At 33.1% G+C, this 25,117-nt stretch overlaps 3 protein-coding genes, 2 long non-coding RNA genes and 1 other non-coding gene across 6 annotated transcripts; 4 read left to right on the top strand and 2 right to left on the bottom strand.

Annotated features, from left to right (window-relative positions):
- Nucleotides 1-3,341: 3,341 nt before the first annotated feature.
- On the top strand, nucleotides 3,342-4,313 carry LOC123706339 (H/ACA ribonucleoprotein complex subunit 1). Its single transcript, XM_045655550.1, has one exon. The coding sequence runs from the start codon at nucleotides 3,417-3,419 to the stop codon at nucleotides 4,083-4,085; it is 669 nt and encodes a 222-aa protein (XP_045511506.1). The 5' UTR covers nucleotides 3,342-3,416; the 3' UTR covers nucleotides 4,086-4,313.
- A 107-nt stretch (nucleotides 4,314-4,420) lies between these two features.
- On the bottom strand, nucleotides 4,421-5,770 carry LOC123706340 (ER membrane protein complex subunit 5). Its single transcript, XM_045655551.1, has 3 exons — nucleotides 5,570-5,770; nucleotides 5,433-5,485; nucleotides 4,421-5,058 (listed from the first exon to the last, which is right to left on the bottom strand). The coding sequence occupies exons 1-3, from the start codon at nucleotides 5,640-5,642 to the stop codon at nucleotides 4,837-4,839; spliced, it is 348 nt and encodes a 115-aa protein (XP_045511507.1). The 5' UTR covers nucleotides 5,643-5,770; the 3' UTR covers nucleotides 4,421-4,836.
- Nucleotides 5,771-6,566: 796 nt separating this feature from the next.
- Nucleotides 6,567-7,145, bottom strand: LOC123706170. Its single transcript, XR_006753375.1, has 2 exons — nucleotides 7,039-7,145; nucleotides 6,567-6,866 (listed from the first exon to the last, which is right to left on the bottom strand). It is a non-coding gene; the product is annotated as an uncharacterized LOC123706170 (long non-coding RNA).
- Nucleotides 7,146-8,355: 1,210 nt separating this feature from the next.
- LOC123706081 (sodium/potassium-transporting ATPase subunit beta-2-like) lies at nucleotides 8,356-20,978 on the top strand. Its single transcript, XM_045655221.1, has 6 exons — nucleotides 8,356-8,589; nucleotides 16,371-16,628; nucleotides 17,760-17,940; nucleotides 18,950-19,061; nucleotides 19,672-19,840; nucleotides 20,441-20,978. Exons 1-6 carry the CDS (start codon nucleotides 8,454-8,456, stop codon nucleotides 20,542-20,544), a joined length of 960 nt encoding a protein of 319 aa, XP_045511177.1. The 5' UTR covers nucleotides 8,356-8,453; the 3' UTR covers nucleotides 20,545-20,978.
- LOC123690774 lies at nucleotides 18,430-18,591 on the top strand. Its single transcript, XR_006751336.1, has one exon. It is a non-coding gene; the product is annotated as a U1 spliceosomal RNA (small nuclear RNA).
- Nucleotides 20,979-21,000: 22 nt separating the features above from the next.
- LOC123706080 lies at nucleotides 21,001-24,833 on the top strand. Its single transcript, XR_006753363.1, has 2 exons — nucleotides 21,001-21,057; nucleotides 22,218-24,833. It is a non-coding gene; the product is annotated as an uncharacterized LOC123706080 (long non-coding RNA).
- Nucleotides 24,834-25,117: the final 284 nt, after the last annotated feature.

Below are 25,117 nucleotides of genomic sequence, written 5' to 3'. Positions count from 1 at the left end.
TATATTTGAAGTTTGAACTTGAATCATGAATGCCATTCAAGTGGCAAAAGAAAAAGGACATTTTTATGCGAAAGTGCTAAACTGCATTATAATACAACGTATTATGTAATAAATTACAAAATACCTACTTTACAAATAATTGTTTACTTAGATACCTATTGGAATATCAAAGATGAAATATTTATTGTAATAGCTGCGGCCAAGGCTGCGGCAGATTGGGTTCAAGACTCAAGTTATATTTTTAACTTCACAGCGATTGAGTAGGTATGTTTATTTCAAGTTCTCAATGCATTTCAATCTAAAATAATGCTAATAATTGTGGTAGTTTTCCAATTACAGCACTAGAGCGCATTATGCGGCATAATCTTAGGGCATTATGCTTAACGTTGAATGTTTCAACTACAGCAACGCTTCGCACAATCGAGCACTCTTAAACGTAATGCGCGTGATGCGTGCAATCGATGCCAACTCAGTGACAGAATTTTAATTTTTCCCCTTAAAATTCGGCATTGTGCGCCACTGAGTCGTATTATGCTCTATTATGCTCTGTTATTGGAAAACACGGTGTATACTTTAAATGTTTGTTCGTAATCGGTATTAAGAATTCGATTCGTAATAAATACAACACTCACAGCCTCTGTGACATGAGTACAATGACTAAGGAATCCTATGGACAGGGCATATTGTTCTATACAAACAACTGATTATACAAATATCATGCATTTCGATACCGAAATAATAAAACTAATACTGTCTCTTTCTAACTAATGAATATTCTGATATGTGAAAAAATATGGCTATACGTCAGTCAGTGCTAATTCTATACCGCTTGACATTTGAAGTTAGCTCAAATACCTACTGTGGCCGGTCGCCATTTTATGTTCTCGTTATTACGATGTACATGCTCTGTCATTGCTCCGTAGTAAACATTGAAAAATATTGAATATTTTTGTGATTGTGACAAACATTTGTGTCTAAAACATATAGAGTGGTCAAGAACAAATATTGGCATAATGCCAAAGCGCAGTATTGTGGGATGTGGCTCCGGAAAGGATGAAAACCAGAAAAGTTTGTCTTTGCACCGGTATGTATACGTTTTGACTGAAATATTAGTTATTTCTTTGCTGATTTAATTATTTTCATGTATATTGAATTGAGGAGTATTCACAGACTATGTTCAGTGCAAAATTGTTACCAAATATAGCTTTATTTTGTATATTTTCGTTCTAGTAAAATAATGAATTTGGGTGCTAGTGATGGCTTATAATATCGACATTAGCAAAATGTTCGATGAAGACGTGCGTCTCCCAAGGCTGTGTCATTAATCTTAAGAATAGTTGCTTTGGTGAATACACTTCCAAATTAACAAATTAATTTTGCCAAGAGCAAGGAGCAAGGAAAAATAAAACACTTAAATTTACCTAATATGAATTTTAACTTAAGTAAGATTAGTCGCTTTTATAGTACTTTAAAAATGTATTTATAAATAAGTCAGGTCAGGACTAAAATTATAATAACCTAAAAATTCATTTTTTATAGGTTACCAAGAAGTGAAAATAGAAAAGGAAAATGGTTACAAGCAATTGAAACTGAAAATATCAAGCCAAATGTAAAGGATATATCATAGTATGTTCCCTACATTTACCCGAAAGTGCTTTCAATAGAACAATGGATGTGATTAGTCTGCACGATGATGCTATACCAGTATGTTTGCCGCTGAATTCACACAGGGTGAGGTTTTTATCTGTAGACACATGATGTCTTCCAATTTACTTTTGGTCTTTTTATTTAGATTTAGGGCTGTCATTTATATTCTAACGTTTCTCCTATTTTGAAGAGGGCCTGTGAACAAACTGAGATGGTATTATATGATTTTTTGAGTACAAACTTGGGTGATATTTGGTTGTTGAAATGTTATTGACTGAGGGAAAGTGAAATTTACTTTAAATACATGGGGTGTTTTAATTTATTTTTCTATTCTTTATAAATTTATATTTATAAAGCATTTGAATGCCATAAAATAAAACCAAAAATATAAATTTAAATTCCGCTATTGCAAGCCCTAATGTTAATATTAATTTCAAACCGTCGCGACAGCATTGCCCTTTTAATTAAAATGTATTGCATGTTAGTTAAAATGTAAAGTGAACAATGTTAGTTAATGTAAACTGTGACATTTCATTTCCAGGTACCGGTTGAGCCTCAAATCCCGAACTCAAAAATGAACAGAGTGAATCCGAGTGCATCACAGGATGCACGAAATAGTTTAGTTCTATAATTTTCTCTGTTATTAAGTAATTATTTTTTTTTTTTTTTTCTATTACCTACTGTATATTGTGTTGTTCATCGTAATAAAAAACTATTATATACCTATATTAGTATTTATTTTGTATCATTATATTACATTCCTCAAAACTGAAATTAGTTCAGCTAAAAGGTAACAAACAGCACATTCAATGACTGGGTGGTACGAAGTTCACCGGGACCGCTAGTAATTTAATAAAACAATCGAATACTAAATTATTCTGTTTTTCCGGAGCATGCGCCATCCCGCATGGCTGTAATACCATAGCAGCAAAATGCATACAACAGATTTTATACCGCATTCCTGTACCACATTTGCTCTTTACTGGCATGCTTCCGTTAATACTACATTCCAATAATATCTGATTTCAAAAACACCAGTCAAACAAAACAAAATATCCAATAAACCAGTTGGTCAATTTAGCAGATAACTTAAATGCCAAATTGTAAGTCTACCGTTATCCTTATATCCAAGTCAAAATTGAACTGGATTTATTAAATTATACAGGGCTAGCTATCTTGTCCTGCGAGGTTGCTGGTGTTTTACAAGTAACCCTGTTTAGGTGTTACCGTCACGAGCACTCATCGTCATACTTCATTCTCATTATTTTTCTCCATCGCGCCAAAAGAAGTATAACTTCAAAAAATATGTATATATAAATACTAGCGGTCTGCCCCGGCTTCGCCCGTGGTACATTTTTACGTTTTCTCTCCATAAGAACCATCCTCGTACTTCAAGAAATGTAATAAAAAAAGAATTAACGAAATCGGTTCAGTTGTTCTCGAGTTATGCGCTTACCAACACAATTTGCGATTCATTTTTATATTATAGATTATTTTTATATCGATAAACATATTAATGTTTATCGATATATTCTCGGCACTAAACACCGCCATGTTTTGTTCCATTCAATATGGCGCCGGCCACACTTTTTTTGTAGGTATGTCACTTCCATGTGATTACTTATTCATTGCATGAGTATGACCAATGGATGGCAATGTGTCAACTGTCAAAAGTCAAACTATACAACCTGTCAAGAAAGCGTGTGGTAAATACAACGCGGAGTGAGGTTATACCACAAATCACAATATTTTTATATTATAAATAGAAAATGTCGTTTCGTGGTCGTGGCGGCGGCGGCGGCGGAAGAGGATTTGGAGGCCGTGGTGGTGGTGGGCGAGGAGGTGGCGGATTTCGCGGCCGCGGCGGCGGTGGCGGAGGCGGCTTCAGACACCAAGACGCGGGACCACCTGAATCAGTCATACCTCTAGGCCACTACGGCTGGACCGTGCAAGACGATCTCGTTTGTAAAGTCGACATTGAAGATGTGCCTTACTTTAACGCGCCTATCTTCTTAGAAAACAAGGAACAGATAGGCAAAATCGACGAGATATTCGGCAATTTACGCGACTACTACGTGTCTGTAAAACTCGGAGAGAACATCAAAGCGAAGAGTTTCAAGGAGGGACAGCAGTTCTTTATAGATCCGGCGAAATTGTTGCCACTCAAGAGGTTCTTGCCTCAGCCACCTGGTGCAAAGCGCGGTGGTGGTGGCAGGGGCGGTAGAGGCGGTCGTGGAGGCGGCGGCGGCGGGTTCGGTCGTGGGGGTCGTGGCGGCGGTTTCAATCGCGGCGGCGGCGGTGGCTTCGGCAGAGGCGGTGGTGGCGGCGGCTTTGGAAGAGGCGGTGGTGGAGGAGGCTTCAATAGAGGAGGCGGTGGAGGTTTTAACCGAGGTGGACGAGGTCGGGGAGGTTTCGGAGGCGGCCGTGGCGGAAGATAGTGATATACCTAGTTATAAGTTTATTGACATTTTCAATGGTATGGGTATAGCCCTTGCTACATGCGGTTTTGATAACTACAATGAATATGTTTATTGTATGGTTTATATTATATAAGCTGTAGAGTTAACTTTTGTATGTAAATACCATATATGTTTTTTGAAAATTGTTTATCTTGTGTAGCATAGGGCTATATGTTATATCTTTATTTTAATAAATATATAAGACCACTTGGGTGTTTTATTATTAAATTTTGTAATTTATTATGCAACTATCATAGTTGTCATAGTATTATTAATATCAAGAAGGGAAGACACATGAAAATTGAGATAAGAAATTGGTTTTAAATAATCCTTATATTTAAACGAAATAATAATAACTAAACAACATAAATAATAACTTAGGTATATTAATTATAAAATAATAATATTAAATATTTACTGAACCCTCACACTTATGCTCTCCCCTAAAAAAATATTAACTTATATTAATTTGATTATGAACTTGCCTATTTACTGCTATTATTAAATCTTGTATAGAAAGCAAGATATGTTTCACAATGTGTTTGAACTACTTTCTTCACTTTAAAACTATGATGTATTGTTTTAAAAACAAACGGTAATATTATAAGCAAGTTACATTTGAAATGGCATCTATATCAATAACTGGCTTACAATAGAAAAATGTAGCCCATAAAAACAAGTTACATCCACCCAATAAAAGAATACTTATTTCCTCTAAAACTGTATTTAATTATTCTAAATTCTCCAAATCCCCTTTACCAGAGCTTGGCACATAATTACTGGTTAGCGCTTTCTCTCTATGATTAAATATATAAAACGATGGTATATTCTTCTGTGTCTCCCATGTAGTGTTGTTCATTTCTGCCGCAGCTTGGATTTCTCTGAGGTTGCCAGCTACATGTAAAACTCCCCACATTACTGCAAATAGACTACCAACTGCTTGGATGACAATCTGAAATAATAAGTATTGTGTTGATTTTGTTATCAAGCCAAAAATTCAAACAACCTTTTGTAGTTTAATCTACAAATACTATCAAATTTGTCACATAAGACTTTTTTATGACTCTTGAATACTCAAAAGAGGGACAAGAAGTTAACAAATGATTGGTCTAGGCTATCTTTATATGAATATGTTCACTGCCAGCACGATTTCCTTACTGTATAATATGATTGACAATATGATCATTTTCAAAGCCAGTAGACACTAGACAGTTCATGCATGTTCATTTTTTCTGACTCTCAAATCTCAAACCCTCTGGACCTTTTATGACAAAACATAAGTTTTGGCAAAACTGTGGTAATACGTAGCACTTAGCAGACACTTACATCTAAAGGTAGCGTTGTAAACTCTTGCGAGGTTATTCGTAGATACGATCGATCTGAAACAATTGTATATTTTTTTTGACTCAAAATGCAAAATAAATATGTATCTACTTTTGCAAAGATGCTATTGAATAACTTACGCTGGGCTGCTGAAAATGCTGAGTGGAACAAGGATATAAATCCAACAGTGAGGATAATTTTATGGAATGACATCTTACAATCTGATTATTGCAATTCTTAGACAATGTTTACTCTGGTAATCGACTCTTATATTATTTTAATTCAGTAAATCAGAAATATAAACAATGGATAATGTTATTAAACTAAATTAGATCTTATTCATTTATGGTGATTATTATGAGTTATGACATTATGACGGTGACTTCTTGAACAATGACAAAATTAAAAATGACATTGACAGCTTGGTCATTTACGTTTCAATCTACGAGCGGAAAAACGAGAAAATTTTGACTACAATTCACTATACAATAAGTATATGAGCCCTCTGCCCTTTGTGGACAAAGCCGTCATTTATGGCCGTCATCGTCGGCGTCGCACAGTGGTCCAAAATTCAAGTTTCATGGACACAGGAATCAGGATTCAATATCGGCTTAGAATGTCGGTCTATCCCGCTTTTTTTTTTCAAGACAGATAATTGATCACCCTTGACCAACTATCAACTTTTTCTAATGGTAAAAATCCCAAAAAATCAACAATTTTTACCTAGGCCCTAGGCGTAATTTTTTTTGTATGGAGAAAAATCACAAGAAAAATCTTTATTATTTTACCGACCGGCCGGGTACTTATATACAACACATCAGTAGACTTTGAGATTTAGTATATTATGTACTGGTACTGTGACTGGTACATAAGGTTATTTTTATGTATAGTCTGGCTATCGAAAGATGAGACTGGAAAAAGGCGGCAAATTCAAAAAATCAACATATGGCAACTTAGGTTATAGTTGGAAATATAGTTTTAATACTTTTATTTATTATTTTCTCTTACGAACAAAAAAAAAAACAACAAACTTTTCATCTTTATAATATTGTTATATGTAATATACTTAGAACAGTTAAGTGATACAGATAGACAAAAAAGAACACCGAATGAAAGCAAGAAAAAACACAATAAAAATACAATTAAAGTTTGTTTAATCAATATAATCATATCAAATGTAAAAATTCAACCGCGAGTGAATAGTAAGAATCACTATCACTATCTCTGACTCTTATTATGAACCCTTCCATTTCTGCAGTTATTACATTTCGTTTTTTATACTATCTTCAACACGAATAACATGGTCCGGTCATAGAAGAAATCTCGTCAAGATACTGATTTTGTGTCTTTAAACATTTTGAACGAAACAGATCATTCAATTTTTTTTATTGTTGCTTGAATAGATTATAACTGGACTATTGGTATCATCCATGTTACCTGCAAAATAATAAATATTAAACAATGCAATCAAAATGAATAGTATCAAAATATCAAAGTCACACTTAACAATGCATTGAGATATTTCACGTAAACACTCTTATTTTTCTTTGAAAACTACATCTCTTTCAACTTGTTTCTTTTCAAATTTACTAATCATAATAAAAAGAACCTTTTTTAAGTCGCATTTCAATGTTTTCGTCTCGTTTTCAATTAGAAATCACTAAAATCGCGGAAATCATTTTCACTTTGACACATCAACAACTCAGGTTTTAATGACAATTACGTAATTGAGATGAATGAGACGAACAACGAAAGATGAGACTGGGTTTTTATTTCGAAAATTTATATGGCAACACTTACCATATAAATTTTCGAAATAAAAACCCAGTCTCATCTTTCGTTAGCCAAACTCTATCCTGGGCCAAACCGGATAAGGCAGCTTAATATTTATTACTCATAATATGGAATACAAGTGCTTTAATATTAAATAATAGATACAGTTACGCTGGTCGTAGTATATTAGTTACTCTGTGATTTCACTGTGCATTGCTTTCATTATTCTTTGAATTATTTTGTTTAAGTTGCAGATTCTTTTGTGCTGATTCATACTTCATAGTAATAAACCACTGTGATACTTGTATCTCTGCTCTGCCATTATAAATATGAGTTTAATTTAATCCTAAAATCGAACTAGTCTTTTTTCATAAAATCGAAAATTCGAAGATGAACGGAATGGCCCATGATTCGTTATTCTGAATGGACAGTGTAGGGACCACAGTAGGGACGGTCGCGGTAATTCAATAATTCAATATTTTAGTTTATGGCAGTACTGCGTTGCCACAATAAAATTTTGCCAATGTCCTGTAGTGAATGGGTTTGTTCACGTCCAAAAAGTTCAAATTAGATCCAACAGTTTCAAATCAAGCGCAGATGATATCTACAACAAACATAAAAAACAACACAATATATAAATTATCCAACACCAAGTTAATATATGTATTAGTAAATATAGACAAACACTAGATAGGACTAATTATGTAATCAAGAGAAAAAAGGGAAAGAAAAATTATAGTTTAATATTATTATTTTTAATAAATTTGGATAAGACATACACAAAAGGACTAAAGGTCAGTGAAAGGAGAATATTCATGTTGGTAGGACGGGGGATAGTAGGGGGAAGGATGTCGTATAAAGAGGAGTTTTTAGGACAGTTGAAGAAAATGTGTTCTAAATTTCCCTCGTCTATTCCGCACTCACAGAGAGAGTTATCCCTTACCCTAATTTTTGCTAAATGGACGGGAGTACAAGCATGGCCCAATCGCAAGCGGCTAATACAAGATGTGACGTTTTTATTGATGTCCTTGACGGTCGCGGTAGGTACAGACGTGCTTATCGTATCTTATTCGTGATATGATTTTGAAATTGACATTGACAGTTTGGCTTGGCAAAGTTGGCAATATGGCACTTGGCTGTTTGAATTGAAGAATGAAGAGCGGCGTCCGTTGTTGTTGATTGTTGGTTATTTTATTTCATGAATGTACGTATTGTAATTCAAAGTGAAGTAAACATTTTTTGATAAACAAAATGATGCGAAATCCCAAGTTAGAAGAGTTCGAAATAGAAATGAAACCATTAAGAAAAACAGGACGACAAAAGTTTTCAGATTTCGTTTACAATGATGAAACTGGAACAATTATGGGCAGGACTCCTGAAAGTTGGGGTTCGTAACTTTATTTTTACTTTGTTTAAGTTTCTAGGTTCTATTTGCACTATCAGAAAAAGAACTCGGTGCGTGTTCTATTCAAACGCACAGAGTTCTTTTTTTAAATTGTTAATGGGCGTGGCGCCTTTATGTTCGGAACTGTGGCTTTTCTTCATTATAATTTGGAGAAAGTTTTGTGCAAAAGACAGAAAATAATGTAACTTGATTAGTTAGTTCATTTATTATCATTTTTTCACACCTTTTAATTCATAAATTGTATACCTAATATTTACAATAACAGTTTATTTCTATGCAATGGGCAATTAAATAAAAATAACTTAATGGTTTTTATCTAATTAATGTCGACATATAAAAATCTGATTTGTTACATGTTACATGTTTTTTTTAAAATCTACACAATATAATCATGCTTAGTTCTATGATACAGGTATTTTTAATTAGTATTATTTATATTTTTTATAAACAACTAGGTAACTACTTTTTATATAAATTTTTAGATGCATGCGAAATTACCAGTACACTAAGTGTCTAAGAAATTTAACCACATTAATATTTGAAAAAAAGAGGACTAACCTCCTTCTTTTTTTGAAGCCAGTTAAAAATATCATTTCAGTTGCTGCACTATTCAAGCTAGTTAAGAAGCTTTATACCTGAATAATTTTAATTTTTCACACTAAAGTCCTATTTATTTTAAATGTTCCCTAAAACCTACAGTTATAGTCATCTTTAAATATTTTCTTTCTACACTAAGTACTTTAAATCAATATCAGATCTTTAATCAAAACAGTATAATTGTATACATGTTACGGAATCCCCAGAAGCCCTAAAGCTGTTTTATTTTGCAGCGGTTAAATTGCGTGATGAACAAATATGAGGGTTAGACTGTAATCTGAAACCTCTTACAGTCAGGTGTCAAACAGGCTTAAGCATTAATCTTTAAAATATATTGTCCTTGGCATAAAAATCTATATGACGTATACAGGGTGTAATCGTTAAGTGTGCACAGGCGATTATTCCGTAACTATTACAGATATCAAAAAACTTTAAACTGATATCGAAAGTACCTAATGAGTAAAATGGCCATAATAAATTTTTAAAAATAAAACGAGAAATATCTTAAAAATTAACTTGAAACCCTCCCATACATTTAGTATGAGATACGAATATCCCATGTACATGGGTTGATCCAAAAGTAATGATAATCAATATTAAACAAGGTCATTACAGTTATAATAATTATGTAGTTCTCTAGATATTCTTCTAACTAGAAAATATACTTCAATATTTTTTTTCCTAAACTTAAAAAAAAAAAAAACTTTGACTTCATCCACAAAAACCCCTCCACGCGGCCATCACTTCGCTGTCATCTTAAAATAATTTATTGCTAAGAAAGTGTTTCTTGTGCCGAGGAAAGAGATAAAAGTAAATAGGAGCTAGATCTAAAAAATAGGGTAGGTGTTCAAGCATTTGGAATGCCGATTTTTGAATGGCAGCCATCGCAACTGACGCTTTGTGATCTGGTGCGTTGTCTTGGTGAAACAGCGTTCAGGTCCGCAGTTTGCCATGTCTCTTTTCCTTACTAACCTACCGCAATCTTTTAATTTGGTCTTTTAGTGAGAGCCCAATAAAGTGGCTACCTTTTTAAAATATTCCACCATAATTATTCCTTCAGCGTCCCAAAAAACTACCGCTTTAATCTAACCTACTGATTTTCACTTTGAATTTCTTCATCGTCACTTTGGAAGCTCGCATCCAGGACATTGATTGTTTTTTGGTTTCAGCATAAACATGGTGAACTCGGGTAACGTCCATGATTACAAAACGTGACAAAAAATTATCCTGATATCATTAAAAATTTAGAAATTTACCCTCTACATGTCGAATCGTTGTTTCTTCTTTTCGTCGGGAAACATTCTGGCACGCACGGTTCACATTCAAATTAATGTAAATAATTGGAAACGTGGCCTGTTGATATGATTTTTTTGTGATTACTTAGTGAATACATGAGCAAGCAAAAAACATTTATTTTATATTTATATGTGCACAGGAAATAACCAATTATCATTACTTTTGGATCAACCTAGTACATTTAATATGAAAGATTTTAGCTTTTTCTTTCTTTTTTTGGTTTTCTGCTTTAATTACTTCGCAAATTTGAAGGGAAGTTCATTTAGAAACTGTAAATAGAGCTCCTCATTGTATTGCATAATGAGGACATCACTTCGAAAATCTGCTATGAGTACAAAATGTATGGGAAATAAAATGTATGGGAGCGTTTAATGTAACATTTTTGGATATTTCTCGTTTTATTTTTATAAATTTCGTCGAGCCGCTTTAATGATGGGGCCGCGGGTATTGGTTAGAATTCTTCCGGGACTATGTTATGGTTGTCCTGTCCTACCTTTTTGTACTAATTTTGTGTGATGTTCAATAATTTATTTGAACAGAGTTTGATTGTTAAAACTGTCCAGCCAAACCATGCTTTTAAATTTAGACACATAGACATAGACACACATTTATTTACAAACATAACACACAATAACACACACAACAACTGACAAAACACAGAACATTACAAATAAACAAAAAAATAAGAAATAAAAAAGACAAATAAACTAGGATGCAATTAATTAACTTAAACAAAAAATAAAATAAAATAAAAAACAATAAATAGTTGCAATTATGTGCTATGGCTGTAAAATGGTCCAGGCTCAGCATATGTCATGAGTCATTTGACTCATGACGCTGTTGATTCTGCCAGGACCCAGAAGGCAGATAGATAGAAGGTAATAAGAAGAAACAATTAAAAACAAAGTAAACTAATTAATATACATATTATATATGAAATTACATGAATAAGAACAGGATAGATATTTATATACATAATATATATGAAATTACATGAATAAGAACAGGATAGATAGTAAATAAACATTAGTAAGAACAAAAGGTAACGTAAATAAATGAAAGCTACGTGAGAAATAATCATAATAAAGGGGGAAGCAATAATAGATACAAATGCTGCTTAAGAGGGAAGGGAACTCTGAAGTGACAAGAGATATTTTTTGAAGGCACGTCGGAAGCTAAATTTAGAATTTCTCATGCCCTTTTATTAGAGTAGTAAAAACAAAGCAGTTTACTGAAAATGACTAATATTATAAATGCGAAAGTAACTCTGTCTGTCTGTTACCCTTTCCCGCTTAAACCATTTATTGCGAAATATGTACCCCGGGCGAAGCCGGGGCGGACCGCTAGTTATATAGTTGTGGTCATATAATTAAGAACGATTTGAAGTACTAGAAATTTTTATTTAAATAATGTCATACACAGAGATGTACACCTTCTGAGAAGCAACTAGTTATGTCATAAAATAGCCACATATCGCCAACAATTTTTTTTCAAAAATAATTTATTTTACCAAAGCAACACATTCAAATAACAGTGAAGCTGGACAAATAATTAAGAACGATTAATTTATCTGCTCGGGAATTGTTTTGTATGACACTTTCATTTAAAAATTTACAATAATATGTTGCGCGCAATATTTATAAAGCAAGTTAATACATTTTTAACTAAAAATAATATTTAATAGCATGTCCACGGCTTTTTATTACTGCTTTACACCGGCGAGGCATTGACTCTATTTATTTTTTGCTACAGAAATAGAGTTCCATTCTTCTAAAAAAACGTCGTAGAGCTCCATTAAAGTTCGACTCTGTGTATTTGAAACCTTTTTCTTTACTTCGAACCACAGATTCTCTATTGGGTTTAGGTCAGAGCTGTTAGCTGGCCAGTCCAAAACAGAAACTGACGGCGCTGTTAGAAATTCCTTTACAGTGTGTGCAGTGTGCTGGGTCATTGTCATGCTGGAATGTCCAAATCACCGGTAGAACTTCTTCAGCCTAAGGTAGCATTGTTTCTTCCAGTATATTTTTATATTGGAATTGATCCATGTTACCTTCTATCAACTTTACAGGTCCAACACCATGTCAAGAAAAGCACCCCCAAATTTTCACATTTCCACCACCTTGCTTTAATGTAACTTTCGTGTACTTAGGGTCGAATTCTGTATTCGGAGGACGTCGAAGATAACGTTTTCCGTCGGAACATACTTTGTTTATTTTCGTTTCGTCAGACAAAAGTACATTTTTCCAATTTCGCACAGTCCAGTGTTCATATTTTCTTGCAAATCTAAGCCGGGCTTGCCTGTGACAAAGTTTCAACATGGGTACTTTTCTTGCTATCCGTCCATGCAATTTTTCTTCTACCAAACGTCTTCGAATAGTGCGTGCTGAGATTGCTGAAGGGTTATTTTCCCCGAAATATTCTTTTCTCAGCTCATTGGACCCTTTAACAGGATTTTGTTTCGCTATACGGACGATGTTTAGGTCATCTCGAGGAGTTGTTTTTCTCTGTCTTGGCATACGTGGGACATCCGAAGTTGTTTAATACGTATCAAAATGTCTTATGGCGTGGAAAACCATACTTTTTGAACATTGCAGATGATCAGTTATATTTTTATAAGACTAATTCTTCCCGCGAAGAATTATTATAACTTCCCTAGTAGATTTATCACAACTTTTATTTTTTTAATAAGAAGTAATCTAGACACGCGGCAGCGTGTCAAGCCGAGTTCAAGCGAAGAGAACTGGCGAGCAGCAGCCGTGTGTATATTTACACGAACCATTTCGAGCCACTTTTCACCCCCTTATAACTCGAAAACTATTTAAGTTATATAAACCAAATTTGGTACATATCAAGAGGACCTCAAGATAAACAAGAACCTTAAATTTCATAAATACAGATTAAACAGTTGCGTAGATATTAATATCCAAAAATCGCAATTTTTAAGACTGACTGACTTATAGACATATACAAAACCTAACCCACTTCCAGATGACCTAGAAAGTTCAAATTTTGTAATCAACTAGGTAATAGTGAGTGTACAAAGGAAAAAATCAGAAAATACTGAATTTATTTGTATTTAATTTTTTTTTCAATGACATAAATTTTGTTTGTATGGAAAAATGGAAAAGTTTAAAAAAAAAGAAAATAGTATATTCACCTTACTAGTCTTAAAATATAGATCAAAACTAATCAGTGGCCGAAAAAAATTTTGAAATCAATCAATAAATGACTGAGATATAGATTATTGAAGTTTACATATTTTAGGACGAAACATCTGTAGATTCGAAGCGCCTCTGACATCACACTCACTCGCGCTAGTATCGCTAGGGCGGATTACTTCGATTGCATGATTTCTTTATTCAAAACTGTTATTAAACGTAAAATAAAAGAAAATTGTAATAAAAATATTGCCTTTATTGCTCATACAGTTAAAAATAATATATAATTTTACATATTCACATTTATTTATTCTTTATTTATGAGTGTTTAGTTTAGTTTTAATTTCAGTGTAAATAAATAAATAAATAAATAAATAAAATCTTTATTTTGCTTTAAACATGGTATTCAATGGTGATACAATTATATTAATAAAGCACAAACATGTTTAGCCAATACAAGCATGCAAAAATAATTACCATAAAAGGTGTAATGGAAGAAGGCTTCGTCGAAGGTCGAAATGATTTAATTTGCGTAATATTAATATGAGTGAAACATCTTTAGGCGCGTTTAGAGTAAAATTTCAAGATCGCGTCATGGCAATACCGTTACGTCATAGAGTAAGGCGACGATTCTTCTACAACGATCTTTGCATCTTGATAGTAGTGTGTGTACAAATTCACGCTGGATGTTTAGAAAATCATGTAATCTTTTAAACAGAAAACGAGTTTAAAAAATTGCAGATAATGACGGGGCAATGTGCGCTGACATTCATAACATACAAGAAAATATTATAGAAAATAATACTAAATAAACCATATAGAGAAACCGCAAGAAAAAAAAAATCGTATATAAAAAGTATTATATTTATAAAGTAAATCAAATTTGCAGAGTAATTTTCTGTACAAAAAGTAATGATATCCCACCAAAAACATAAATGTAAAAATTGGAGCCGAGTTCAATCGTTGACTTAATTTGCCAAAAAAAGAAATGAGATCTAAATGTGTGCCAAGTTCTGCAGACAGTCCAGAAATTTATTTACAAAGATGTATTAAGTTCTTAGGTTGACTGAAAACTCAATTGTTTTATTTTCCCTTAGAGAACAATGTTTATTCCAAAATATTATAACTTTTTTAATTTGAATAATATAATTATTTTCACAAAGCAAACAACTAATGACCTATTGAACCCCATAATTTGATGAGGCTAGTTTTACATACTGTTTATATTTTGTGAGGTTCTAAAAACTAGCCTCATCAAATTATGGGGTTCAATAGGTCATTAGTTGTTTGCTTTGTGAAAATAATTATATTATTCAAATTAAAAAAGTTATAATATTTTGGAATAAAAATTGTTCTCTAAGGGAAAATAAAACAATTGAGTTTTCAGTCAACCTAAGAACTACAAATCGAGTCGAGTGTTCACTATTTAAATTTGAATAAAAGTATAAACTATTTAGCGTTCTTAATTACGTGACCAGCCAGTAAATAGGAATACTATGTTTAGAAGTAGTGTAAAAAGTATGTGTATTAATTTTCAGGCTAATCACGTGTATTAATGAATACAGTGATTAATTGGAAAAGTATTTCTATATCGAGCAAAATAAAAATAATTACATGAAATTAGTTATGCATCTTAGTCTGTAAAAATCTTCCCTTTGTATCAGCGTTCTTAATTATATGACCACCACTGTATCTAATATATAAAAATCAATGCCACTTTTCGTTGTAATTCCATAACTCGAGAACGGCTGAACCGATTTCGATAATTCTTTTTTTATTATATTCCTTGAAGTACGAGGATGGTTCTTATGTAGAGAAAACGTTAATATGTACCACGGGCGAAGCCGGGGCGGACCGCTAGTATTATATAAAAAAACAAGGCATTTTACTGAAAACAGTATCATAAATTGACTTATTAATTTATAAAATACAGATTACGGATTACGCATTGGCTTTGATTAAAAATAATGTTTTATATTATTTTTGACAGGCAATAATATTTTTGTGTTATAGTTCAGGATACATCGCCCATTTTTGCAAGTGACTACTATCAAGCTAATTTTCCGTTTGTAGCTTTATTTTGATGAGACGCCCAATAATTTCGTGTACGAAAGTCTCGATTGTGGTAGCTAACAGAGATAACGAGGATAAAAATTTTTGATTTGATGGTTCTCAAATATTTTTTACTAACTGAATGAATTTTTTTTTGTTCAATCTCAAGATAATTACCTAAATTATTCGAAAAAATATTTGTCCTACAAAATCTATGGTTTGTTCAAAGAGTCCCCCTTTCCAAAGTGTATCGATAACGAGGTCATCATAAATGATTATTAACAAGCTGATTTTTTTGTTTTCACTTAGTTAATGTTTATATAATTCAACAGACATATTGTCCTACAAATTGCATAATAAATATTTGAGAAACATCAAATCAAAAAAATTTATCCTTGTTATCTCTGTTAGCTACCACAATCGAGAGTTTCGTACACGAAATTATTCGGTGTCTCATCAAAATAAAGCTACAAACGGAAAATCAGCTTGATAGTAGTCACTTGCAAAAATGGGCGATGTATCCTGAACTATTACTTTTTAGCCAATTCTTATTGGCTTTTCATGATTGTCTCAAAAATAGTTTATCTGTAGAGAAACACAAAGCTTATAATTGATTTAGGTCAGAGTACACAATAAAATTATTATTTCTCTCTCTTATAGGAAAGATCATCCTCTTCTACGTAATATTCTATGGAGCGCTCATAGGTCTATTCTCCATATGCATGGTGACATTCTTACAACAATTCATCAACCCAAGAGTGCCGAGGTTACAACAAGATGGTGGACTCATCGGTACAAGCCCTGGGCTCGGCTTCCGACCATTGCCTGAAGATGTAAGAAGTACCCTTATATGGTATAAGGGTACAGGGTACGATAGCTACAGGTTTTGGGAGGATCAGCTCATTGACTTTTTATCTGGTAAGTGATAAGGAAGCGATGTTAGGCCCATAGCACATGGCGTATTTTTAACGCGCAGACGACGCGCGTATTATTATTGCGCGTCTTCGGCGCCTTAGACGCTTTGCTTGTTTTTTTTTCGTTTTAAAGGAAGTATGGCTTTAGTAACGTAAGCAATGTTGACTGAACTGACTGACTTGGAGAGTCTGACCAAAACGCAAAGGCGAGCGACTACAGCACGTTTACGCGAAGCAAACGCACTTTTCGAGAAATGATAACCCCATGTGCCTAGGTTACAAGGTTGCGTTCAAATCTCGCTTGAAGCTCCTATACCACGTAGCCTGCGCCTATAAAATACGCCGTGTGCTAAGCCTTAAATGTATAGTATTAAATTATTGTAACTATTGATGTTTATTTGGCAACCCAGTGCTTTGATACTTCTAATCTAAAGTTAAAAAATATATTTTTCGCCATAATACGTAACTTTTTTACTAGTTTCTTTATTATTCATATAATACGTAATATGATGAAACCATTTCAATTATAATACTTAAATGCACAACTCAAAGTTAAGTGGCTTACAATGTTTATAATGCAATATGCTAAGCTAACATTAATAGGTATTTATTTATTTAAAAATAGTCCAACTTGGCAACATTATATGAATGGGACTTAACTTGTAATCTACTTACGTCTAGGTCAGAAATAATTATCTCAATGGCAAATGTTAAAGATAAGCTCTTAAACACTTGCTACTATACTATCAGTGCAATTAAATAAGATTGACTGGCCATATTTAATGTGAAAATAAAAGTATTAAACATATTCATAATTTTGTAACTGTACAATAATGATTCTGTGAGTAATCTCTGACCTGCCTGAATAGATGGATCCATTTTGAAGGGTTATCAATAAATATTGATACCTAAAATTGTCAAAGTAACTAACACACATTCTGATTATGATAAAAAAAATATTAACTAGGCTTCCTTAAAATATCACTTACTATTTAAAAATAGTCATTATAATAGATTCCATCCATAATTAACTCAACAGGAATTTTAACGCGCTAATTTTAAAAGCGTATACATGACTTAAATGAACCAATTAGCTTTTCACCATTTTTTATATACAATAATATAACGTTTTCAGTGTACAAGAAGAAAGGTCAAACAGCGGGCGCCGGTCAGAACATATTCAACTGCGACTTCCGTAACCTCCCACCTCCCGGCAAAGTGTGCGATGTGGACATACGAGGTTTTGAACCGTGCACCGAAGAAAACCACTTCTCGTACCATAAGTCGTCGCCGTGTATCTTCTTGAAACTAAACAAGTATGTGCCTTAATTAAAAAAAAAAGTGTAAAGAAAGTTGGCGCGAAATCCGCCATGTTTTTTATGTATGTCGATTTAAAATGCTATTTGTTCAATTAATTAATATTAGTTATTCTTAATCCATTTTATGAACTTTTACATTTTTTCTCCTAAGTAGTTTTTGAACTTGCTCCTTTCAACAAATTGTCAGCTCTTTATTGCTAACGTAAGCAAAGATAAAATTTAAATTGTTTAATAGTGCAAAATACTTCAATTGTAATAATTCTTATTTTGTTAAATATCAATAAAAAGTAAACAATACTAACATAATCATTGATAAAGCGCTCTCTATAGAACAGTACTGGAACTAAAACCTTACCAACGTTAACTTATACGTTTGTTTTTAAAAGCTGTAACTAGATGTCGCCACGAGTGCAAAGCGGTTTTGTAGAACGCGCTATAGAAATTTTTTTCGAAACACGTAAATACCCCTGAAACCGTAGTGAACTCATACTTACCTGGCGTAGGGGACACCGTGATCAGGAAGGCGGTTCCCCCAGAGCGAGGCCCCGCCATTGCACTGCGGCGGGGTTGACCTCTGCGATTATCCCTAATGTGGATAACTCGGACGCGTTATTTTTGGTAGTGGGGACTGCGTACGCGCCGTCCCCCATATTACAATTAAATGTGTTATTAAAATAGTATAAACTATAAAATCAAGCTGATTTTTGAATTGAGATTTGAGAATTATTTTGATTTTTAATTCTTATTAGTAGATTGTATGAAGTTCTTTGAAAGCAACAATGTTGTAAATTAATATTATGAAAGGTGAAGAAATTCAGAAATATTAACTTCTATTTCTATTAAATCTAATGGGGAAATAGTAGTATTGGTGTAAACTCATAAAAAACAACTCGAATTTAAATGAAATACTTCTCTGAAATTTTTATAAGCATGATTTTATATAAATTACTAGCTGTGCTCCGCGGTTTTACCCGCAGTATTAGTATAAATTATAATAAATTTCTAGAATATTCGGATGGCGACCGGAATTCTACAACGATACGAACAACTTACCACTGAGTATGCCTCCAGAGTTACAGAGCAGTATAAAAAATATCACTGGATATAATAGAGATGCGGTAAGTATTATAATATTATTGAAGTGAAAGTTTTCAAGCACGTCATGGAGGAAGGCGACGATTTTGGTATCTTTGAATCTTGCCAAAGAAGTTTCACTTCTGACACGTGCTCGGCACACACTGATAGATTTAATTGATAACCAAAGTTTCAACATTTATTCATACAAATGGGTATCTTTGATGTTATATTTTTTAACTATCCTATAGTTTAGATGAAATTTCAAAAATCCTAAAGTTAAACTTATTAATATATGAATTACTACCTAGTTAAAAATAATCAGTATGGCTACCAATCTACTACATGTAATAATTATTTATAAATAACTAGTGGTCCGCCCCTGCTTCTCCCGAGGTACATATTTCGCAATAAAAGGTAGCCTATGTCCTTTCTCGGGTATCAAAATATCTCCATACCAAATTACATGCAAATTGGTTCAGTAGTTTAGGCGTGATTGAGTAACAGACAGACATACGAGAGTTACTTTCGCATTTATAATATTAGTATGGATTTACTATACAATAATAGAATAATCTACTGCCCATAGGATCAAACACATAAAATAAATTTTTTCAACTGCCATTCTATACCACTAAAAATATTTTCTTCTAGGCTAACATGATATGGGTGTCGTGTCAAGGTGAAACCCCAACAGACCAGGAGAACATCGGACCGATCACATATTTACCATATCCAGGGTTCCCGGGTTATTTCTACCCGTACAATAATGCTGAAGGGTATCTGAGTCCCTTGGTAGCCGTGCATCTACAAAGCCCTGCGAGTGAGTACAACATAAGTGTTTAAATATTAAAATTATGATTTAAGTACATAATATAAATTGTCCACAATCATCATTCCTATACTATTTTTGTAACAAATCTGAAAAAAATCACATCTTTAATTTAACAGTATCTAATTTAAAGCAAAAAAGGGTTAAAAGATGCGGGATTTAAACTCATAACGTTTTATACCACACTAGCTGCTCCGCGCGGCTTCACCCGAGTGGCTCCACTCGTGATGGTCGTAGCGTGATGATATATAGCCTAACACCGAAATAATTTTTCAAATCGGACCAGTAGTTCCCGAGATTAGCCCGTTAAAAAAAACAAACAAACTCTTCAGTTTTATAATATTAGTATAGATTAAATCTGATCTTTGAAACCATTGAGGTTTAATCTGATCTTTGAAACCATTAAGGCTAAGTAAAACATTAGTTTTATTATTTCTCTTTTAAATATTTATAGGAACACTCCGCAGAGTCTACCAGAAGTTTGATACAACATAATATTATTATTATCATAATTTTAATTTATTTCAATACATAAGAAATTAATTTGCTTTACAATTAAAATTTAATAAAAAAAATGTATGTTTGTTTCAGCCGGTATAGTCATTAACATAGAATGTCGCGCGTGGGCCAGAAATATAAAATACGACAGAAAAGAGAAGCTGGGAGTCGTCCATTTTGAACTCATGATCGAGTAGACTGTTATATACCTCCATGACATTCGGTCTTTCCAGTAGACCGCGGTCTTAGTAGACCAACAGATTGATCCTATTTTTATAGGTATTTTAGTTAAATATTTAGCAATAGGTTTGACATGAAGGATATTTTTTTCGAATCTCGTGTTGGTCTTTTCAGTAGAATATGTTTGTGCTTATATGATACTTTTATTTTATCATTATGTATGTAAGTAGTTTGACTTTTATCAAAAGACCTCAGTAGACCAAGTAAATCCCAGTAGACTAACGAATCTCAATAACTTCTACAAATTAGACATTTAATATCAATGTAATTAATGATGAAGATGATCTGAATTTATCGGCTGAATTTACGTTAGTGTAATGATTTTTTATACTTTTTATTTTTAAATATTTTATAAAAAAAAAAAATTATGAATTTGCATTTTCCGAATTCAAAATAGATGTTTTTTTTTTTCAACATTTTTCATGACAGTGTTTATTTTTTTTATATTACAAGGAATCTTTATCACATATGTCATATTCTTAGATTACAAAATAAAAGACAGATGGAGCGTTGCCGAACTAACCCGAATAATTTATCGTCATTTTCAATAAAGCTATGTGTGCTGTCATTTCGCCGCTGCACTGTACGTACACGGTGCTTCTGTGTGCGTGTAATGTTGCCAGATATTGAAAAATTTCCCAAATTTTTCCCCGACTACGGAAAAAAGAGGGTTATGTTTTTCGAGTTTATGGATGTATGTATAATATTTCTTTGACACGCCCTGCAGTATAAACCGTTGGACCGATTTTGAGTTGTGAGGTTTCATTGCAATGATCTGAATTATTATGTTAGTGGCGGTAGTGACGTAGGCTATATACATAAATGAGAAGTCAAGTTTTAATTTTTATTTAAATTCTTTTATTACATAAAGTACCTGCCTACTAAAGTTATATATGGACAAAATAATTGTATTCCATTTTTTATTAAATAAATTACATAAAAAAAGTTTCAATATTAACTATAATAATTATATTATTTTTTATTTTTCATAATATATTAATACGAATAGCGGTAGTTTTTAGTCGAGAATACGGGACATTTTATTTTCATCATATCCATCATGGAGTTCACATAAATTAAATCGCTAGCGAAAACGACTATGACTTTTTTAAGCTTTATAAAAGTAACAAAATAATGTATTATGCTTATTAAAATAATCTAATAATGATCATGAACTACAGGTTCAAGGTGCACTATACAAATAATCACATTCACGATCGAAAAATACAACAGCATTACCCTGAAGATCTTTTAACCATTTTACCGTTTTACCAATAAAAATGGCAAATTCATTTTCAAAATACTGGCAACATACGTTGAAGTTTTGTATTCCTTCATATCTGTAAAATTATTATTCGTATTAAAGAAATAAATCAGCCAAATAATCTACAGAAACCTGTGAAACGATGTTTTATCTTTTTTTTGTTTTCGGGAACAAATTTTACAGCGTTTTATTATCACAAGACGGCATTTTTTTACTAAAATTGCAAACCCTTTTTGACGTATTGCATGACACTTTATGCGCTATAGCACTGGTGCAGCGACGTATTTGTTTTTGATTTCGTATTTTCTTTGACAAGGGCGACGGGTGGTTGTCATGCTCCATCTGTACTTTATTTTGTAATCTAAGGTCATATTATATTGTTTTTTTCGTTTATTTTTCTAATGACGTATAAGAATGGCTGCTATATTTTCTAGTTGTAATAACACTCGTAAAGTGAAATTAACATAATCCGTCCAGTTTATTGTGCATCTAATGAAATAGGTTATATAAATTTACAATATTAACTAATAATAATTAATATTATGTAGATAATCCCACCTACAGATTTGAAGGCGGGAAGACTGAAAAATAACACCGTTATATTTTGGTAAAAAGTCTCATTTTTACTGAAGTATATCTGGAGTACATACATAGTTTTTTTTTTACAATGCAGTTAATACCGATAAAATCGATTTTATACACTAAAGTATGTAAGGTCAAGCGGGGCTATTCCGTGCGAAAAAAGTTTGGCCTGAAATTAAAACACCTGTACCGACGCCCTTTTAAGCAATTATAACAAATGAATCAATGCAGCATATTAAGTATTCATTCATTAATCGCCTCTCGCCATTACGTCTGCAAGAAACAAACAATGAGTATGCAAAATAAGGCGACATAAATAAAAACATGGAAGCGCAACGACAATGGTGACTGTTTTAGTACATTAACTGAATCCAGATTTTCTTTTTGTTTTGGTTCTCTGAAATCCAGTTGTTAGGAATTTCCGGGTCTATATTTTCTTCTTGAATTGCTTCCAAACTTTTAACTTTTTTCAATGCCAATTTCAATAGGCTTGGTACGATAGCTGCAGTACTATTACGGGTAGTTTCAGCTACGGTGTTATCAGTCTCAATTATTTCTTCTGAATGTATTTGAATTTTTTGGGCTTCAAACGTTAAAGCCATTTTTCCATTGTTTGTCTGTCAAATATATCTAAAACCGTTTTGGATTATTACAGGATTTAATTCATCCCAAATTTTTGTCAGCATTCGAGCAAATTCTGGCTTTGGTAATTTTGATCCTATGTGTAGCCTCTGCCATTTGATAATCTCACTTTCCCACTTATCTTTGAGTGGTTTCATCGTACTGCAATCGAGTGGTTGCAGTCTATTAGATGAATGTGGGGGAAGTTTAATAATTATTGTTATCCCGACAGATACTGCATATTCAATCACATTTAAGTCTACGTGGGACGAATGTCCATCAAAAATGAGGAGGATTGGCCGTTTACCATTTGTCGCTGGCACAAAGACTTCTTTTAGATATTTTTCAAATATAGTGATTTCCATCCACCCTCGTTGGCTTACTGCATACGCAGTTTTCACTTCCTCATTTGGATAAAGCCATTGCGTCCACAGAAACTTGCCTTGAAAAATTATCAGCGGAGGTAATTTGTCCCCGCAGGCATTTTTTGCCAGGAGCACTGTGGTATTATTTCTGCCTGGTCCGCTGGTGGTCCTAGTCGACGGAAATCCTTTTTTTCCGATGACCTTTGCTTTCACTGGATCCTCACAAAAAGACGTTTCGTCTAAGTTGTAGATTCTGTCTGGCTTGTCTTTCAAATCTAGGTCCTCTACCACTTTTTCTAATATATCAAAATAATCGTACACTACGAACGGATTGCAATCCTACGCCGAGAGATTTCTACCGCTTGCGGTTTTTTGATAGACAGTCCGTTCCGTTTTTTAAAGCCGTAGAACCAGTCCTTGCCTGGTATATCGTCTTTGAACGGTGTCGTATTGTAGATCTCGGTACCTCGTAATACTTTGCTGCTGCGTAAATAGTCATTTTGTTTTCCCGAACATCATCTAAGGCTTTCTGAATAGTTAAATCAGTATATGTTTTTTTCTTTCTTGCGTTTATAATGGCGGACCATCTACAACAATAAGATTAGTAAAAAATTTTGTCATACAAGACTTAAAGAAGGCGTCCTGTCAAAAGTTGTGTTTCTTTCAAACAGTTTACGAGCTAGTACTGCCATCTATATTTTAATGCCAAAATAAGCAGTTCCCCTATCTGAACATAGATGTCCGTGTAGTAAAAAATTAAAAGAACTAAAGTTATAGCCAAACGCCGGGGTAGCCCCGCTGGCGGGATAGCCCCGCTTGACCTTACTTTTTTTATAATACCTACATGTGTATTGTAAAAATTGTCTAGTGACTTATTACAATTTAATAATATTTTTTACCAAAAAGGAACCTAATTGTATGAATTAACATACTTTTTTTTCCCTTTTTAACCTTTTGAGGTTGGTTTTTTTGAAAATGTATCATTCCATGTGGATAAAATATATTTTTAACTATTATATTATTATATAAATGAAGTAGCTAAGCATTACATATCCTTTATACCTACTTATGCATTTAGTGAATCATTACCGTAAGGCGTGAATATTACCGGATTTATGCCCGATTTCACCAATAACCCCTAAACAGTCTCCTAAGTAAGGGTTCCTTAGTTTAAGGGACCCTTCAAATCACTACCAAACCTAACGATTTAGGTGACACTTATCTGTCGGTGAAAGCAAATTTTACGTTAGGTATTCCCTAAATTGACTTAGGTGACACTTAAATTTTACGGGTTGTTGGTGAAAACGGGCATTAAACCCGTTTTTTTGTTTTGGTGTACTTAGAATAAGAGTAATTGTATCCGTCCAAATGCATTTGTGTGCCTGATTTTTTGATAATAAAATTATTTGTATAATATATTGTTTTATTTTTAAAAACAGATACATCGTATGCTAACTGATGATTTTTGTCCCGGATATAGTTGTAGCCACAGGTTTGTAGCCTACAGAAGGCTAGAAAGTGATATAAGCTACTTTGTACTACGCATGCTCTTATGGGAATTTACTTTGACTACACGGGTGAAGACGCGTTTAAAAGCTAGTAGAATATAGTAGAATGATCGCATAGTTTATGTCACAGATTATACAATACTTGGCAAGTCGCATAGCCCACTAGAAAGTCGATATGTCGACGACCGTA

The sequence above is a fragment of the Colias croceus genome, chromosome 3 (genome assembly GCF_905220415.1).
Source record: "Colias croceus chromosome 3, ilColCroc2.1".
NCBI lineage: Eukaryota > Metazoa > Arthropoda > Insecta > Lepidoptera > Pieridae > Colias > Colias croceus.
Note: the sequence above shows the minus strand (reverse complement) of the source record. Positions and strands in the feature narration are given on the sequence as shown.

Coding starts and splice junctions, on each gene's coding strand:
- LOC123706340 (XM_045655551.1), bottom strand. CDS start 5,642: ATGTCATTCCATAAAATTATCCTCACTGTTGGATTTATATCCTTGTTC. Junction 5,486..5,569: donor AGCATTTTCAGCAGCCCAGC/GTAAGTTATTCA, acceptor CAATTGTTTCAG/ATCGATCGTATCTACGAATA. Junction 5,059..5,432: donor TTACAACGCTACCTTTAGAT/GTAAGTGTCTGC, acceptor TTATTATTTCAG/ATTGTCATCCAAGCAGTTGG.
- LOC123706081 (XM_045655221.1), top strand. CDS start 8,454: ATGATGCGAAATCCCAAGTTAGAAGAGTTCGAAATAGAAATGAAACCA. Junction 8,590..16,370: donor CAGGACTCCTGAAAGTTGGG/GTTCGTAACTTT, acceptor TCTCTCTTATAG/GAAAGATCATCCTCTTCTAC. Junction 16,629..17,759: donor GCTCATTGACTTTTTATCTG/GTAAGTGATAAG, acceptor TAACGTTTTCAG/TGTACAAGAAGAAAGGTCAA.
- LOC123706339 (XM_045655550.1), top strand. CDS start 3,417: ATGTCGTTTCGTGGTCGTGGCGGCGGCGGCGGCGGAAGAGGATTTGGA.